This window comes from Centropristis striata, chromosome 23 (genome assembly GCF_030273125.1).
Source record: "Centropristis striata isolate RG_2023a ecotype Rhode Island chromosome 23, C.striata_1.0, whole genome shotgun sequence".
NCBI classification, from domain to species: Eukaryota; Metazoa; Chordata; class Actinopteri; order Perciformes; family Serranidae; genus Centropristis; species Centropristis striata.
In genome coordinates, this window is record NC_081539.1 from 20,299,934 (window position 1) to 20,320,705 (window position 20,772).

Below are 20,772 nucleotides of genomic sequence, written 5' to 3' on the forward strand. Positions count from 1 at the left end.
GAAAATAAAACTAGTTTCATGATTCTATGTTGGAATCAGTTATTTGGTTCTACTCTTACAAGGTGGAAAATAGTGATCAGATACAACAGCGTATGGAGGACAAGCATCTGAGCTCTCATAGTACTCTGGCTTCTGTATTCTGCATCATAACTCCCTCCAGTACATCCTTTTTTTTCTGATCCTTACACACTGGTACCATACAAATAGACTTCATGATGAGTGAAAAACTGGTTGTAAATAAACAAAATCCTCCGTAAAGAAATAAAATACTGGCCAATGGGAAACAAATAGCCCGCATTGCTTCTGGAAACACACCACTACTAGCCAAAGTCTTGTAATTTATTAATTAATTAATTAATTACAAATTTCTACTTCATGTGACCTTGTTTTAGGAAATGGCCCTATATCCGGCTGTGGAATTCCTCTTTATAGTCTAGTAAGACTAGTAAGGTTAATATAAATGTTACCCTAACAACATGTGAAGATCCAAAATGGCGATAGCACTGTATGATATGTGCTAGATTAGTAGGCCTGTCAGAGTGTTGGTAACTATAATTCACCAGCCATATGCCCTGGTTTTTTTTTAGCATGGCCCAAATGGTTCACAGGCCAGCTGACAAGATAACAAGGTCAGTAATATGTTTTTAAGCACAAAGCCTTGAAAATGTATTTGGATCCAATGCCACTGTTAATCTCAAAGATCTATTTTCTCTCTGGCATTGAATTATAGAAAAATATTTATTCTATGCCTTTTTTCACCCACTGTGTTATTTTGTTCTGTAACTGCCATTAAGTGACAAAAAATCTTGGCGAATATTAGCAACATTTATAATTGAACATTTAGCTCCATAGAACATCATCATATATGATATTCACACTTTTCCTCTTCGGTATAATTTTGGAAGTATCTAACCTGAGATCAATAAAGACAAACAAAGATTAAAAAACAAAAAACAAAAACGTAACAACAATACATTAGAGAAAAGAAGCAAGTTGCATGGAGACAGATTTGGTTAGCAGGAACTTCTGTCATATTTAAGTAGGTACGAAGACCAAAAATCACATATAAAGCTATTTTTCATTGGTCCAGTGAGAAAGCATTATAAACATGTCCCCTGTTGATCCTGTATCAGCTTGAGATTTGTGGCACTGGCTGTGCTACTTTATTGGAAACATACATTACTGTCAACTGACCTGGTGTACTTGCAACATTAATAAACAATCTGCCAGTGTGAGACAGTGCCTGCTGGCATTATCAGAGTAAGAGTTATGGTAAACAAGTTTGTGGAAGGAAAATGTGACTTAAAATGTTTGCGAAGTTAATTGACTTTTAATGTGCAGTCAGACAGAGAATGTTTTTTTTCTGTGTTTTACAGAATTCACTACACACCACATTTAGCTTTTAATGTTCCCACTGAGACACACATTAAATCATACTGCTGTAACTGTGGAATCAACGTCTGACACTAAAACTGACAAAAGACAATAGTTTCTAAGACATACACTTTGATGACTAATCGTTACCTGCTATTGAATACTCAAAATGTCTAAAATGCAGGTTCTTAAATTTTTGCAACAGCAACTATTTCATGAGTGATGGTTTTCAGAGGAAGCAAGTAAATCACTGAATCTTTGTTTATTTTTTTTATTGCCATCGTTGCCATAGTGCAATATGGCAAGCAAATAGTAAACAACATCTTTAGTGTACACACCTAATCATATTATATATATTAAGGTCATATGAATGCATTTTGTAGCTACTAAAACATTTCGAGAGAATCTTTGCATTTGCTGGCTGTGCATTACTGCCAGCTACTATAACCAACCTCTGCAGCAGGCAGGGCTGTGCATCACATCATCATTGTACTAATAAGTGTATGTGCATCCTGGTAAAATACAAGAGACATAAAATATGGACCTGCTAATCAATAAATTGCTCTAGTTTTTGGTCAAAACTCCACTCTCATTTTACTGTAAGAGTTAAATGAGAACTCAATATGATATTATCCATGCAAAAAAATAATTGCATCTTACTTTGCAGTCAGAGTGTTCCTCTATAAGTATGATTATTGTGCAACTGATTAATTCAAGTTTGCAAGTATTGACAGTCTCTGAGGCTTTGTCCTCTATTCAAGCAGTCTTAATTATCGTAGTAATTCATCAGTGTCATTGTAACTCCTCAGCAGTACATTAGTGAGGCATTAAAAACATTATTTTTCACAAAACCAATACTGCAGTTGCCAGGCCCTAACCAACCATCCTCCCCAGTGAATCACAGTGACAACAGTTAAGCTGTTGCTTTGACTGAAAGTTGTCCTCTGAGTTTGGCAGTGATAGAGTTAAGTCATCAGTGTGGGGTAACGACAGGCGGTGATTGGTGGCAAAATGTTCCTGAATAGAACCTTCATGCATAAGACTGCAGGACAGGTGGTTTTCCCTCTGTGGATGGCGGAGTGAGCCTCATCCAGCGGTGAATAGGATTGAGCCGAATGTGATTGAATGGGCTATAACAGGGCCTGATGGTAACAGTGTGTATGTGTGTGTGTGAAACATTAAGTTGGCTTAAGCGCCCTATCATTCCAACTCGTCCCTTTGATCAATAGCACTGATAGCTGCAATATTATCACCACTTACACACACGCACACGCACACACACACACACACACAAAAAGGTCTTAATTTGGAGAAATATGTGTGCATGCATATGTGTGTGTGCGTGCACACATGTAGATTGCTGCAACCCTGAAGCCTCTTTGAAATAAGATAAGAGACAGAGAGAAACAAATGGCTCTAGTTTTGCTTGTAACGTCACTGGCGGTTATTGATGGTATGTGCCCATCTTAAATTATTGGCTCTGTATTTGTTTACATAAGCAATATTTTGAATTACAGTGGTGATAAATTAAAAAGCAATATATATGTCATATATTGAGGCAAAACAGAAAAAGAAATTGCTATAGTTACAAATACATCCAAGATAAATGTGTTTTGGAGTATTTGCAGAAATATTAGAAGCAATGAATCAGGGTTAATGGCAGAAGGAAAACACTTCTGAATAAATAATAATCGGCAAACAATTATGATGCAGCACACAAAAACAACAGCTTAATTTACTTTCAACTGTAAATGATCCATATTTGTCACCGCATCCAGGCTAACAGTACTAAAAGAGAGAATAATGATGAAGCTATTTGGGGCTGAATGCAGCTTAATACCCACAAACAAAAATGCACAAACATGCAGAAAGGACTGTGCACAGTTGTGTTTATGAAAACACTCACTAACTAGAGCTTTCTGTGGCTGGTAAACAACATTCTTCACACGTCAGATATTCTCATACTCAAAGTGTGATGGTGTACATTAATCTTTATTGAAACTCTCTACCTTGTAAATAGAGGACATTTCCAGTGCCAACATATTAACTGACCGGTGTTTTCTGCTCTGTCAGCAGAGCAGAACAGTGCAAATTTAGCGTTTTAGGAATATGATAGAATCCTTTTTAATGTAGTCTGCTTGTTATTTCGCCTGGCACGAAAAAACTGAAGCTTGCTACATCAACAAACTACATCAATGCTCATGTTAAAATATTAGGCTATAGGATGTTAACGTCATGATTCGACCATATGGTGTGTCCGTATGGCTGCTGAGAGGACAATCACTGGGCTCCACTTTCTTTTTATAACACTGGCAGGAAAAACAATTTACCTGCAGTGTAAGATAACCCCGGATTAGTTAAAGTGCATCTTCTACATTGAAGACTGTACCACTTGATTTTAAGGTGTATTTTTTTCCAGCATTGTAGAAAACAAATTCTTCCTTATCGGATTTGCCACTTAACAACTTTGTGATATGTAGTGCATTTCCAGAAACAGGGGGCAACACGGTCAGCTTCTGTTTATTCCGTCTGTTTTCAAGGCTTTTTTAAAATCTCAACTTAGATGTTTATCCTGTACGTACTGAATGTATGGTCTGTCTGTAAATATGTTTTTTTCCATTACAGTATGTCCTTGATGCTGTCTTGCCTCCATTTCTATATTTCATTTGTCAACCATTTTACTATATCATTTTCATCATATTTAATTCATGTGTCGACCCTTACCAAAGTAAAATGAAATGCATAGAACAAATGGCCTTCTAGCAGCTGAGGACCAGATGGACTTGAGGAAAAATTACAATACTGAAACAAGCCAAAAGCATCTCCCCTTTACTTCAAATTTTTACACTTATGCTGACGAGCTTGATGTGTCAGCGTTATTCATGACACGGCTATTCTTCTTTTCTCCTGTCTTCTTACTGTAAGCCCATCTGTTATCACCTGTAGGTCTTTACCAATAGCAAGGTCCATTAGCCCACTAGCTAATGATCACGGATTGCCAGATGCCAAACTCAAGTGCTTGCTAACAATGTGGTGACGGAGGTTTGGAATACGAGACGTACAGTAAATAATATAGCAAGAGAGATCACATCAATACGGTGTCAAGGCTTGAAGTGCTAATGGCTCATTTACATGTTGTTTTTACACTGCCTTTTCCATCTAGAAGCCATCAGTGGTTGAGTAAGGTCTGCGGTTGAGATATTACATTTGGTAAAAAAACTGAGCTAATTAATTGATGAATATTTATGTGCACCACGCTGTGGCACTCCCACACAAGGTTTTCTGCTCTGGGTTACACAAGGGTGAAAAGGAAGCCTTCACATTTTAATGATGATGGCAAGAAAACATTGAATTTATACCATACTAATAGTGGAGGGTCATTTATTTTCCTCTTATATCATAATACAAATATTTCCTTTCTGATCAACACATACATGCTGAGTGATACATTTAGTGATAGCAGGGGAAATACATTTAAAAAGTTACAGAACAGTCACGGTTATTTCTTAGTCACTCACCCAAATGTTGCCGTCTTGGTGATATGGTTTCCAGTTCCTTCCTGTGTCACTGTAGAGGAGACGGTACCGTGTTGTCCAGTCAGAGCTGCTGTAGCGGCCCTGCGTTGCAATGGCACTGACCTGCTTTCTTGAACCCAGGTCCACCTGTAGCCACTGGTAATGGTCACTGTCCAGAGGTGACCATCCACCAGCACCTGCAGAGTTAGTGACATTTTATAATTAGTGGAAAGTCAAAGGTTGTCTTCAAATATCTTTCTTTCACAGTGTATGTCAGCTAAAATGGCCCGGCCCTGGTATGAAGAAATAAATAAGTAATACACAGTAGGAAATAGGTTTTTATCGTATATTTTATTAGCAAAGACTGCCTGTTGCACATGCAGGCTGAGCTGCTGCTGTTGAGGGCAGCTCAACTTTCAGGTCCAAGACATGCAGAGAAGCAGCATGGTCCCAACATAATGACATTATACAAAGACAATGCTATAGGCCTTACTATGAATAATAACTGTCCAACAGAGAGTAGATCAGACATTTGCTTCATGGCAAGCACTGGCATAGCATATATACAGACCTTCAGTATCACATGATTATTCAATGTCCAACAAAGCATACACTTAAACCTCTAGAAGAATAGCATCCCTGTGTATGATTTTTCAGCATGGAGTTTATTGTTATTATTGATATCCAAGGCATAATATGACATTTGGTAAATGCTGGGTTATCCCTAGCCTGGCTAACACCAGACTATTCTCAAATGAGGTCTAGTCTGGCAACGAGCAATGGATTTCTCCGTAGAGGAGGCGTGGTTTACGATCCTCCAGAGCCGTTTATTGGACGCTTAGAATGTCTATCAAAAGCGTCTGTAGGTAGCTCTTAGCCAATCAGATCAGTTATACCAGATGACGTAGTAGAGCAACAGAAACGGATGTTTGTTGTGTGTGTGTCTGTGAGAGAGTGTTGTTTGCTGCTTTGCTCCTCCAGTTCTCGCTTTCCCCCTCATGTCATTCAGCCACACACATCCACTGATTTTATGGGCAATAAACAAGCTGCTGCGGGCCTCTCGGCAGCTCCGCTGTCCGCAGTAGCGGGGCTATTAGCCGCTAGCGGCTATCAGCTATTAGCCGCTAGCGACGCTAATAGCCGCTAGCGACGCTAATAGCCCTGCTACCATAACGCCGGTGATCTCAGCGGAGCCGCCGAGAGACCATTCGCCTTTCAGCTTTCGCTCTAAACTATTTAAAACACCATCTACAGCTAAAGAGAGTTTCGCGTCTGCAGCAGCCATGTTGGATCCGGAAAACTACAAGCTCTCAAGTGCCGAGTAGTACGCGTCATCGTCTTGCCGTCCCTCCCCGCTCTGTGATTGGATCCCTAAAACAGGGCTAAGAATGCTTCCTAGTTTCCAGACCGCCTGGAGGTTCGAAATTAAATTCGAGCGCGCAAGGCAGTCTGGGTATACCCAGGCTAGGTTATCCCTATAACTAGACATACATTCACTTACAGTTCAGAGATACAAATGGCCAAGAAAGAAACAATTAGAATATAAGTTACGTTTTTACAAAATGGACAATAAACACAGAAACAACGCAACCTCTTCTTTACTTTTTTGCATATGGTTGAAAAGTTGTGTCAAATATATGAAAAAAGGCTCCAAAGTTGAAGGTTTATGATCTCCTATACAGGGTTGGTGCACTAAAGAAGCAATATTCTACCAAGGTAAAGTATTGCTATGAAGAAAATGACTATCTCTGAGAGCATCAAAGGAGAGTATTTCAATGCTATATTTCTATGGCTACAGGGTCGACTGTTGGAATAGATGGCTATGTTTGTATCATAAGCCTCTCAGTGGCAGTGTGCTAGCCTCAAACCTCATGGTTCCTCATGTCCCCCTTTACACCCTCGAGATGTCATCTCAATGAGGCAACTGCTTGACAGAAGAGAAAGAAAAATGCTAGACAGGATCCCACTGACTGGATTCTATCTGCCATCAGAAAGTAAAAGAAAAAAAGTAGAGTGATGCCAACATGGTATGTGCGCTGCGGAGTGAGCAGTCAAACCAGTATGGAGAAATACAAGAAAAATGCACACAGAGTGCATTAGAGTGCATAAAACAGATGTAGAGACTGGTGCGCACACACCAACACACACACACACACACACACACACACACACACACACACACACACACACACATACACACAAACACATATACACACATACATATACACACAGCGAGCAGTGAAAATGTATCAGTGCAACAAACAGCCGAGTCTGTGACAGAATGCGACTGTGAAATGATTATCGGGAAGAGTGGGTGGTGGATGGACTGCGAACTGGCCATGTCATGGCCGTCTACTTTGATTCTCTGTGATGGATTTTTTCGAAAGGACACAAATACAGATAAGAAAGTGACGGGCTGAAAGCACAAGTGAAGGAGAATGACTGATTTCAAAATGACAGGGAGGGAGGGGAGACAGAACCATGGGGACAAAGTGAAAGAAAGGAGATAGTGAGACCAAGAAAGTACAAGAGAGTGGGAGAGGAGCACCAAGCAGAGTGGAGGAGGCATGAGAGATGATAGTCATATGATAAAATAGAGGGTGAGGCAGTTTGCGATGTACCCCCCCCCCAGCAAAAATCCTATATCTTATCCAATTACAGAGCCATTACACTCCAGCCTCGGCCTTGACAGATAACCAGGGCTGTATCAGTGGAAACGTCAATACCTCAAAAACCCGTTGCAGCAAAGCCATTCCCTTGGGGGGATAAAACACTATCAAAAGAGAGAGGGAGTGGGGTGAGGCATTGCGTTCTGGAGAGGCGGGATGATGGTGATAAGTAAACAGCAGAAAATAAAGATTAAGAAAGCAAGCTGAGCGGACAATGATCAAGGCAGTGTGACGCTATGAACAAGATCGGAGGATGGTGTGTCGGAAGGACTGACGAGAAGGTGTGTGTTGAGGTGTTGAGGTGCTGACGAGCGAAGGTTGGAGGCAGAAAAATGGAAACCGGGGCGAGTAAGAGAGATGGATGAGGTGAGGAGAAGAGGGAGTGATGAGAGAGAATTTTATGGCTCTGGTACTGGGGAGACCCGAGATGAGATAGCATGCGGATGGGATGAAAAAGAGGCAGGAAGGGAGAAATGTAGTTATGGTAAAGAAGATGATAGATGAGGGCAAAAGTGAAGAGGGGAGCATGAACTGAGCCGAGGGAAAAGGAGGAGAAACTTGGGAGGAAGAGATAAACTGAACCCATTCAACACTGAGAAGGGGGGAGTTTTAACAGAGAACAAGACTGCAGACGGGTTCAAATGACATGGAACATATTGGAAGTTATGGGTAGAGTTCAGGACAATAGAAGAACGTCAGAGAAGAATGGTTGCATTGTACGGAGCTATTACTACACATACCTGTACAATAGTGGTACATTGTACACGGCTAAAAGATTTCAGCTTCAGTTCATCTGAAAATAAAGCCAAGATGCGTGGCATTGCCATTTTGATGTCAAATACCAGATATGTCTGATATTTCTTCCAACTGGATTCATTCAGTGCAGGCTGACCTGGCATGCTGCTCTTCAACTCCCTGCTTCACAGTCACACGCAGTCACACAGCTAAAGTGCAAATACAATTCTCCACTGTTGGGCACTGAGAAACACAAAGCCAGCAGTTGGAAAATGTTTGCACATTGTTCAAGGCCACTTAAACGGTCATTACTGGTTGGGGGGAATTGAATTTCAAATCTCCGATATTTTCTACCCTGCAGTGCTGCAGCCACAGTGACCACACTCACACACTGGTGCTTTGTAAGCAGGCGTTTAAACTGAGAGTCTAAAAACACATAACAGGCTGCATTTGCATCATGACCACACTTTTTAAATACCTTTCTACACCTCAGCCACTTCACACTCTGGGACCCCTGCAAACTTTTTTGTAGAACTTTTTGATCTCAACTTCACATCTGTAGGTTTCCTGACCGATCTTGCACAGTTGTGATGCTCCCGCTGTGACAACATCTGTCCACAGATAGACATGGTCGCCCATAAAGTTGTAAGGTGTAATAAAATATTATTACACCTTTGTACAGGTACCAACATTGTACCTCTTTCCATGAAATGATTGTGACAATGTGATTTATTCTTGACAGATAAAGTGTATATCTTCTCAAAACTTTATTAATAAATCTCTTTCAAACATATGAAAATTAAACCTCAAATAACAGAGGATTGTGTCTGAAAACAAAATTATTCCAACTTTATAGGCGACTATGTATAAACATCCGGCAGTACTTAAACTGGCAGTTCCCACTACAGAAAGTGTCTCCAGGACCACCAATGGTGACACACACACACACACACACACACACACACACATACACACACACACAGAATGCTGGATGATGTTGCATTGTGTTGCATCAAAAGTTGAGCCAGGTTCAACTCTTTTGATGGACAACTGCCTTTCTTTTATGCAGTTCAACCTTGCAGTCTTACTGAAATGAATAAGGAGACTTTTTGTTGTTGAAAAGGTGCTCCTGTGGCTCTGAACATAGCTTAAAGGGGTGAATAAAAGGACAGAGTAATGGTTAGGGAAAAGAGGTTGAAGGGGACGGATGGAGGTGAAGGCATGTTAGGGTTACAGGGTTACCAGAAGTAACAGATGGGAATGAGAGAGAGACAGATAGATTGAAAAGTCCAGAGAGACATAAAGTTCAAAAGATCGTGAAAGTGATGGCAAGCATTTGGGAAAGACAGACTAAAAAAAGCAATGATAGAAGAGAGCTGTTGGCTAAAGAGCTCAATGTTAGAGGTCAGAGGAGGAACAAGGGACACGAATAAAGAATGTAGGGAAGCAGAAAAAAAGAAGGGGCCAGAGAAGTGAGATGGGTGAATGCTGCCATAGATTGGAGAGGAAGGACTGGAAAAAGAACAGGTGAGAGCGGAGGAGGGGTAGCTTGACAGAGGTTAGGAGTGGGGTGAAGAATGATATATAAAAAAAAGAACAGAGGTGCAGTGAAAGGTGAAAGCCGCAGGGAGAAAGGGGAGAAGCGAGAAGAGGTTGACAGAATAAAAGTGGAGATGGAGGAGGAGGGCGGTGGGGGAACGGAAGGTGAGAGAGCGAGTGTGAGCGAACGGGAGCATCGCTGAAGTAAAAAGGAGGAAAAAAATTGGAAGAGAAAGGGGAGGAGAGGAGTGTCGGGGGACTGTCACCGTTCTCTCACCTGTCACACACACAGATGTTCAGGGAGGAGAGGAGGAGCAGGAGGATGGTAGGGGAGAGAACAGGGGAGCAGAGAAGGTCAAAGAAACCACCTTTGAGGAAGAGACGAAGAAAAGGGGGAGAGAGAAAGGCAAGTAACACAGAAAAAGATCAGGAGATAGACCTCAGAATAAAGGAAGGAGAATAAGTACAATCCAAGAGGAAAACAGAGAGAATGAAGAGTTGAGAGCAAAACCAAAACTCGAGGATCACTGCCAACTAGATTTTTCTCCATTGAAGCTGATAAAAAGTTTTCAAAGAGCTGATGATACCAGATTGCTTTCTTATGTCGATACTGAAGCATACAATTTATGAATGATACGGGGAAAAAGAAAAGTCTAAAAAAAACTCCCTGTAATTTATTTAGTCTGAATCACATGGTGCTGAGAGATGGGTCAGTTTATTGATTATTCTACAAAATCTTTGATCACTGATAAATTTGTTCAGACTGTATCAACCAAATGTATCACATATTCTGGTATTCTGGTGTACCTTCCTAAAGGTGAGGACTTTTATATTTTATATTTTATACAATTGGAACCAGAAGAGCTTGCCCCACCTGACCCCATAGACACCTACTATATTAAAACATTAGTTCTGTTGTATTAGGAAATCCGATTGGCGTTAGAAAGCTGACTATGCATACTGCCGGCACATACCTGTCTAACAGAAAATAGGCCAACTTTGCCTCGCTCTTCATTCCCATCCTGTCCTTCAGTGCTCGAAAGTGGGTGAAAGCCAACCCCAGATTCACCCTCGTTTTGGAACAAGCTTTGTCTGCTTGGCATTTTGCCTTGATATATTTGCATTTTTTTTATGGTGTCTCACATACTTGCTTAGGTTCTGGCACCTGGGGACTCATTAATAAAACTCTATGTAGAAACCACCCTCAATGTTTGCGTATGAATGAGGAAATGTGCAGTTTTCACTCATGAATCTCAAATCAACTCAGAAATGTGCGCACATGGATCAGCTTTCTAGACACACACCTCTGGACACACATTCAATCATAAATGGTCAATGCAAATGACTTCATGAATGTTCATGCATAGATGCACAGAAATTAGCCTGCTGATCAACAGTACTTCATGTTGAATCATCACAAGAACCGACAGTGCATCTATCATGCATCATTATGCACTAGTGTCACCGCAATATTTAGACGTTTGCAGCAATCACACTGATCCACATCTTGCCAAAATGATTGTGACAATCAGTGGTACCCCCCACTCTGGGATAGCATTTGAAAATAGAAGTTTGATAGATGAACGGCATTTATTTATTTATGTCAGTTTTGTTATGGTATCAGTTGGAACGTTAACTGTGCGAGAGCTGTCACTGGCTCTTTTTCCAGACTTTGCTAATGTACACAATATGTGCAGCTGGTAAAGCTGTGCAGGGTGACTGAAGAAGGCAGAGTGTGTGAGGCAGCAACTGTCAGGTCTGCAGTGCACTTTTTTTGCCTGACAGCACAGTCGTTTACACTGTTGCAGTTTTACACACAACAAAATATATGGAAACTATAATTGAACTTGGTGATCCATGCAAAAAAATACAGGACATTATTGAAAGTTATAAACAATTTGCAGTTCTTTAATGCTATTTGATATGCTTTCTACAATCAATGATAATTTCATCAGTTAGTTATGCTACAGCCTGACCCTCGCCTTTACATTTCGGGTGTATGGAATGTGATGCTGAGTCAGCACTGATGAAATATTAAGCAGTAGAAAGCTTGAGTAGGCTTTTATCTTTTACAGCTGAAAGGTGCTTATGGAATAGTTTCAGTATGGCTCTCGAACACAAGCACAATAACAGAACTGGTTTGAATGTTTATGGTAAAGTGGATCTAATATGTGACATGTGAAGTGAAATATAAAATAAATGTGTGTACATAACAAACTGTTGTCTCTCACATTGCATTTCTACAATCTGTCTTCAAGTCACCACCTCACCATCTGTGTCGCCAGTTTCCCCTGTCTCCAGGATGTACATATGCATGGATCAGAGTTTTCCATAAATTTAGACACAGTTCCTCAGGTTTTTTAAAAAATGAATAAATCCTAATTTATGCTTAAAAGGCTGCATATGCACATTTGAAATTCTTTATTGTGCATACCCAAAGGTTATAAATGAGGCACCAGGCCACTATATTTTTATAGTCCAGCCTCTACACTCTGCACACTGTGGCCTGGGGCTACACACCCAGAGGCCAAATGCCAACACTCAGAAATGCAATGAGCATAGTAAAATGAAAGAAAGAAAAATCGAGGCAAGTTTCTGAAGAAACAGACACCACAACTAATTTCTAGTGGCTCATAAGTGATGACTGAGAGGAATTACTTTGTACGACTCTACATATTTTATAGGAAAATCCTGCCTTTAACTCAACAATTAATGAATGAATACAAAGTAACATTAATTAATAATAGCCCCTGTCTGACAGATCGATCATCCTTTAATGAACATAGAAAAGGTAGAAAATCCAATCTGATTTTTTTCACACAAGGGAAATTCAGTGGTATTGATGATATACCTGAGCAATTCATCAGCTCATTCTGTAATGGCTAAAAATCCGTCTGTAGGGAACAGCTCCATCCCATATGCCAGGTCTACAATATATCCTCATAATGCATTTGGATTGGGACCAGTTCCTGCGGTAACACTGATGCTGGCATGTTTAACAAGCAGCATGTTAGAAATCAGAATAATCCGCTACCTTAAAGCTACCCTGGTGAAAATGTCCCTGTGTGGTGCCATCACAGGTCGGCAGTGGCCAAATGGAATTCGCACAGAGAGGCTTCTTCTCCGATAAAAGAAGCAATGGAGGCCAAAAAACATGGCTGGAGTTTCTCCAAGCTTTCAAAACGAGGCTTGAGCTATCTGTGATGACATAGATAACCCTGCAGTGGTAGCACAGTCAGAGTGTGTGTTATAGTGGAATTGCACTGATATCAGTACTGATTACGACCACAAATATTTTCACACACAAGCATTAGGGTGCATATGAATGTCTACACACATTCACCCACAGGAGAAGCAATAGTTTTTTATCAATTCTTCAGTGGCACAATAGCAGTTTCTGTACGCTGCTACACATAAAGGTAGTTATTGCCCCTTTTTCACCAAAACCAATAACATGAACATATAGTAGAAGCCATGTTGGCAAATTAGGGTGGGGGGTGTCACAGATCGATATACTAACAGCAATGTGCTAACTTCTGAAAGGCAGGGGAATAAAAGGGAGAGAAAATCAAACCAGAATTTGCCCTCTGGGAACCATTGCCAAAAATGTCTGCCTTTTCAAACTGTCAACTAATGCAATCTGTGTGGATATTTTTCTTGCATTGCATCTCACACATCTCAGTTCACACTGTTCAAGAAACCCTTGGGTATGAGTCATTAGACCAGACCGCAAGCAAAGGTATGAAAGCTCCCTTTGGTTGCTTTGAACTTGAATCACACAGTGTTCCACTGTCTCAGCTGTCTTTTCTCTTCTCGGTTCATCTCTGTCATGTTCACTCCCTCCTGTTGTTGTTGTTTTTTTAGATATAGATGATCAGAGCTCAACTGACTGCACAAGTCACAGGGTTGTCCATCGCTCCTGCGGAGTGAATGTGAAAGCATACATCCAGAGAAAGTTACAATTTAACCTGGAGTGTGAACATCTGTGCATGTGTGCGCAATGATGACAAAGATGATTTTAACTTTCACAGCCCAGCAGGGAAAAGGAAAATAGAGGGTTTAATTCAACTGCCTGTCTGGTTAAATTGCTTTTACAGTGCTGATGATAGAAAATGAGTCAGATGAGAGGAAAAGAGTGAGCGTTGGAGAAAAGCAGAAAGAAAGAGCAAGTGAGCAAGACAGAGCAACAGCAGGAACAAAAGAGGAAGTGAATAAGTAAAAATGTGTATGTGAGAACAAAAAAAGGAGATTTTTAAAACACAGAAGGAAAGACCTGAGTTCTGAGAGTGAGTAATGGAGACACAGTGTGATGTTAGACGAGTGATGTGCAGTCAGTGACAGGCATGACACACAAACAAAAGTGAAGGCAAAGCAGAGCATCAAACAGGAGAACATCTCTTCTCTGTCTTACTGTCAGTGTGGGAGAGTGTGTGGGTGGGTGCGTACACACAGCATAATTTGATTCTGCGCATGCGGGTTTAAACACTTTCATGGCTCTGTGTGTTGCCTTTATGTTTGAGGTATTCAAGCAACACCCGAGGGAACATGTGAGAGTATGTTTATCAAAGTTGCCACTTTTCATAACAACAAAACCACATTAACAGAAAGTATAACATCTTAATTAATTAAGATGCTAGGCCGCCGGAAAAAGGGAGCAGAGAGAAAACAGCTGGTTAGCCCTCTGCTAGTACTTCATCTTTCTGTCATGGAGCAAAGGGACCGGATGAAGACAAAGTAATTTAATTAGGAGCGGACCGCCATTATCGATGGATGACTGCAACGACTAGAGACATCAAACAACTTTGCCAGATGACAGAGAGTGAAAAGCAATGCATAGAAAGGGAGGGAGAATCTGGGTAATTGTGTAGCAAGTCAGAGCACAGTTGTGCTGCAGTATTGTGACGTCTTTTGTCTGAATAAGGAGAGATACAGTGCAACTTTTTAAAACTTTGGAAAAACTCTGAAAAGTGTATATCAGGGTGGGAATGTGAGTGAAGAAAAAAATGGATAATGAGGTCTGCGGAGAAAGAGGGGACAGGCTGAGAAAATGGAGTGTCGGATTGAGAATGTTACTGTAGAAAATAGAAAGTGTACGGAGGGAAAATGAGATGGAGAGGAAGAAAGGGGAGACAAGGATGTGATGGAGGGCAGATACAGACCAGAGAGAGTAGGGAAGATAGAAACATAGAGGGAGGGGGATTTTAGACGGAGAGAGGAGGAGAAAAGAAAATGGAATATAAAGATCAGTGGCCACGTGTTTGCGATTAGCGGTCCAATCTCATGCTTGGCCATGTCTGCACTGCACAGCAATGTGGGCAAGCATGCATGCTCACGTGTAAGGATGCCAGCAGGGATATTCATGCACACAGTCAGTTCAGCCACTCTTATCTCACTTTCTTCACACAAATGGTGCTGATTGTCCTAATGTGTGCTTGGTTCCATTAAAAGTCCAAATTACTTTCTCACAAGTTTTCTATAAATGAAGGCTATGTCAAAATAACCCATTATTAGGTGCAGTTTCCATGGTGGCAGGGATAATAAGATGCACCCACATGGAAATTTGATTGTTACCTTTTTTGTGATTACACACGACTTCTCAGAAATTTCAGATCTTCTGTAAAACTTGTATCAGAAGGTCTGTAATTATACAGTGTTGGCTCAAATTGTCAGCAATACATGGCTGATCAACTTTAACATTGTTCCTTTTGTCTGTTTCAGTGTTTACTCTTCCAAGAACCCTTCTTTGAGCGTTTCCATGTCTACCATTCCCCCCTCGCCTCCTCTCTCGACATCTTCACACCCCTCCTCTCTTTCGCCTTCACCCTCTCCATGCCTCTTCCATTTTAACGTGTATTCACAGGGCAGCTGTCTTCAGCTGACAGCACTGAACGCAGCCTTGTGTGGGTTGCAGATCACAGCTCATGTGATTGCTATGTCATTATTGAAACGCTGTACTGAGTTCATCAATCCTGAGTTTTCCAAATCTTTTCTGCCACATGACCCTCTTTTTAGGTCCCAAAATTCCCAGCGTCCGCGCAGCGAAAGGGTTGTAAAAGTGTCATGTCAATTGGAGTGTGGCATATTTTTACAATCTGTTTCTTGAAGTGGCATTCCACCATTTAAACCTGTCAAAGTCAATTTACTACTCACAGGAAATGTTACTCACCCCCTGAAAGCACTTGTATAATGTCCTCTGTTGCTCTAAAGGATGTTTGCCAAGTCTGTGAAAATTGCTGACCTCACTTGAGGAATCTTGGGATGGCCTGTGACACCACAAAATTTTGAACAGAAGGCCTGTTTCCCAACTGGTGTTTTAAGAGACATGGACATTTACCAGACATTGAAGGGCTCAGGTATAGGGATGCTAATTAGGTTTTTTATAACCGATAGCTGACCCTTACTGATCAGTGCTCTTTAACCATTAATAGACAAGAGGCAACTGAGTCCCAGTTCACTTGTTCAGGATAGTTAAGGCTTGGAGAAATATTCTGCATCCTGTGGACACCTGTGGACTTATACCAGTCGTGCAGCTATGATGTTGCAAGTATTATCGTATATATAGTGTCAAGCGCAGCTGTGAGGTTGTCAACTGTTTGTCTGACTGGCATACTCCGTGTTAGACTGGCTGATTTAACATGCCAGTTCTCATTAATACAGTCGCATGTGGCACGTAGCTCATCGTTGTGAGCCCCGTCCAGCAGGTAAGAGAAAAAAAGAGCTTACAACTTCAATTGAGTTTCAATTTTAAGGTTAAGATTCACTTCAATTTTTAATTCAAACTTTTTTTTCAATGCTGATGGCTATGTCATTGTTAAACTATGGAGTCCTTTAACAGATCATTAGTTCTAATTGAAGCTGCTTCTGATACATTTAGGATTTAGAACGGAAATCATGACACCCCTACAAATGATATTTCATCTCAAACAAATGTTAAAATCAATGTTTAAAGTGTTCTGTGACCCATATTAAGACCTAATGATCATATATGTTGAAGAGATTATAGGAAAAGATCCATCTCTACATTTCATTAGGTGCCATCTTTTTGCCTCTCTATCGCCCTCGCTGTTTTTCTCTCTCTCACTTCCTCCCTCTCTTTGTGCAAATAGACCAAAGGTTTTTGGGAGTGGGCCCACCTTCCCCTCTGTCTGACACTTTTGAGATGTGCAGGGTCTCATACATGAACCAGCACTAAGGAGAGACAGTAAGGGGGCAGGAGAATGTACATTTTAGGGAGAGTATAGGAAGGAGGAGTGATGATAAGAGGTAGGGAAGATAGAGAGAGAAAGAAAGGGACAGAGAAGGAATGGGCAGGGGTTATGGTGGCAGAAAAGAATGATTGAAAGAAAGTGGAGAGAGAAAACAAGAAGAAGGAAGAGGTGGATGGAGGGTGGTGAATGTGACAAAAGAAGAAAAAATGGGGAGATCAAGAGGGATTGTGGGAATTAGATATTATCAGATAGAGAGAGGAAGGATAAAAAGAGAGAATGATGGAAAGGGGCACGGAGACAAATAAAGTCTTTATCATTCTAGTCTGTCTTTAAACGCAGAGGCAGAAATTGTCCCTGCTTGACGACAATAATAATCTTATAGCTAAAGTTGTAGTGCACCACAGCAACTGACAATCAAACTGAGCTGATGTTAAATAAGATCCCATGATGTAAGTCTAGAAACAACATGCAGCACTAAGTAACAGCTTGTGAGTGATTGTGTTTTCCCAAACAAAGACAAAAGGCATTTAGCATTATGATGATGAGTCTGCTAGTGAGGAATGTGTTTAGGTTTCAGGAGCCAGACACAGAGCATTTAGTGAGCGCCCTCCTCCAAACAAACACATAAATAAAACAATGTGCACAAACGTATTCCTGTTTCTGCATCTATACACACATGCACACCAATAGATCCTCCAGGGCTGGGCATCAGAGCTCAGTCCGTTTAAAGTATGAAATTAAACCAGTAACAATAGTATGAAAACTGAACTGTAAATCGATAACTGAATTTAATCCTTTTTGTACCCAGATCCAGGAAAAAAAAGAGTTTTTGGTTAGATGCCTGAAATAAGGGCTGTGGTTAACACAAGTTTAAAAACGTTTGAGTTTTGTTGTGCGATATAAACATATATATATAGTAATGTAAGTAAATACCTCCACTTGAATTTTGGAGTTTTTACGTGTCTTTGAAAAGACTGTTGCTAACAAGTGGCTAAATGAGACTACACTGGTTGTCGGGGACATTAAATGTCATCACGGCAGACACAGATAGAAACTCCCTTACTGTCCGCCTAACAGCCTCTAGTGTTGTTTTTCAGTGCTTTTGTAGATTGTAGATTTGGTTAATAAACAATTTATTGGGCTAAAGTGACAAGTGATGTGAACGTGAGGTACTTCGCTAGATCATAACATTAGCTTTTTACTTCTGTCAGCTGCATTAACACTTCAAATGTCATAAAGGAGATGTTAATTTGTGAAGATTATCCTGCTATGCTATCCTGCTATCCATGCGTAAGCATCAGAAACGTGTGTTTGCCACAGAGTTTATTTTCTGTAATGATTCCAAAATCCAATGTAAAAACTCTACAGGTGAATTCTCAATAGACACCATGGCGATGCTACTGCCAGGTTGGCCTACAAAAATAGATTATGTCATTTCCTCTCTATACAATATGATTGTGGTGGCTGATAAAAAAAATGTCAATGGAGGCATTTTATGCAACAAAAGTAATAAAAAAATATACCTGTATCTCTTTAAGTGTACTGGTACTGTGGTATTGTAATTTTTCACCCAATACCCAATACTAAAACCCTTTTTAGAAACATAGTTTCTCAGACTTGCGTGTGTGTGTGTATGTGACAGCAGGCACATAAACAAGTACAGTAGGGACCAGGGGCCAGGTGACTGGCTGGCACAAAGCAGACAGCTGCCTGGCGGAAAAATCGTTGCGCCATGCTTTCACCTCTCTCTCTCTCTCTCTCTCTCTCTCTCTCTCTCTCTCTCTCTCTCTCTCTCTCTCTCTCTCTCTCTCTCTCTCTCTCTCTCTCTCTCTCTCTCTCTCTCTCTCTCTCTCCTCTCTCTCTCTCTCTCTCACACACACACACACACACACACAGAGTTCTATCTTAGTGAATAACAATTAATTTCCTCACCCCTTATCCTAACATTAACCATCACCACTAAATGCCTAACTCCCAAACCTCACCCTTGCCCTAACATTAGGAGAAATGTAGTCTTTACCTCAAAACTGAGTTTTAACCCTCAAACACAATGTTAAAAAATGAGAACAAGCCAAAATGTCGTTCAAAATCGTTAAAAACTTGCTTTGGTCCTCACTAACACACACATACACACTGGGACATGCACCTTGAAATGAACATACGCTCAGACGCACACACACCTATAGCCATAAACTCTAATAGCTGTCGGCTTTCACAACACAAGCTTAATATGAGTGGTGTGTCCCATTGATTTTGTGCCTCCCCTGTTTCATAGCAGTGGGAGATTGGAGTAGATTGGCTTATCAGCACACACTCATGCCACTGATGGCACATTTGGCTGCCAAATGTAGCTGCTTGAAGGAAACCCTCCTTACGAATGTGTGGGCATGAGTTTGTGATCCTGTGTTTTTGTAAATGTATATGTGTGTGAGTGTAAGCAGTTCCATGCTGCTGGAGCTGTTTTTGTTTTCATTTAAAAAATGTGAAATCCTGTTTTTGTCAATGCAAGTGTTTTGAGATGCTTATGTTCTTGTGATTGTATGGGTATTTAATGTGTGGTCCTTCATGCCTTAAGAGTGTTTCTGAGAATGTGTACATGTGTCGTCTGCCTGATTGCCTGTTCACTTGTTCTTTCATTCAGTGTGTGTGTAAATGTTTCACTGATACGCTTTTTTGTATTCTGTGTTCGACACATATATAATAACAATAACAATGCTGATTTCAATGCAGCATCTTCCTTCAAAGCCTGCATAATGAGATTTTATTATAAGATATGATATTTTATGACACATTAATAATCATAGAAGAAGTTTAACTTCAGAATTAACTTCATAGTCCCTTCCTGCAGAACTTCTCTCATTTTATATTCAAGTCTTGTTATATGCTGCATGCTAACGAGGTGATGACCTCATCATCCAAACACAGTGTCATTCTCTAGAGGACACCAAGACATCGAGGATAAGATAAAACTTCATCCCTTTCCCTTCATTTCCTCAACTACTTTGACACGTGTCTTAAAACATGTCCATTTTGGGACATTATGTCAACATCTGAAAGCATTTCCCACACTGGTGGTCCTGACTGTCACGTAGTGTCCTTCGGATCAGTGAAATTTGGAAATGCATGAGAAATAGGTCTCACTAGAACATGTCAGGCTCCTAATTACAGGCCAGAACTGACAGGTAGTGAAGGAGGGAGAGAGCTGAGTTTTCCTTTCTTGGCTGTAAGATTATTCACTGCTTAAAGGTACAATGGCTATGGATATCTACATAGTCTAGGTGATGGATCTTGTATTTTTCTTCTTCTGAGAAGTGTGCAAATCGATCTTGAGGTCAAAAAACATCAGCCTAAACTGAGATTATATATATTTTATTAGATAAATAACAACATCTTCACATCATCAGAATGCCTTATTCAGAACTGCGTATATCATGAAACTAATCCAAACTAATGAAGCCATCTATTTTTATTCACAGAAGGAAAATAACATGCTAAAGTAGCATAACTTATTCAGACTTTGTGTAAGTGAATTTAACACTGTTTTTATGCATACTGTATATTTTCTGTAGCCCTGTAATCCCGAAGGAACTGGATTTCTATGCTTTTACCAGTCCATGTTCCTCTGGGAGCTCCATCCTTGAGGAGATTGAATAAATAAAAGCATGCTTGGAGAGAATACACAAGCTATATATTTACAGCCATCCATTATCGCTGTCATTGACAGTTTGGTCT

General features: G+C 40.5%; 1 protein-coding gene across 1 annotated transcript in view; it reads right to left on the reverse strand.

Moving 5' to 3' along the window:
- cntnap2a (contactin associated protein 2a) overlaps positions 1-20,772 on the reverse strand; it is a 350,626-nt gene that overhangs the window by 188,189 nt on the left and 141,665 nt on the right. Inside the window, exon 3 of the mRNA XM_059327332.1 lies at positions 4,893-5,086. Within this exon, the coding sequence (XP_059183315.1) occupies positions 4,893-5,086 (194 nt within the window). The remainder of the gene's footprint in view (positions 1-4,892; positions 5,087-20,772) is intronic.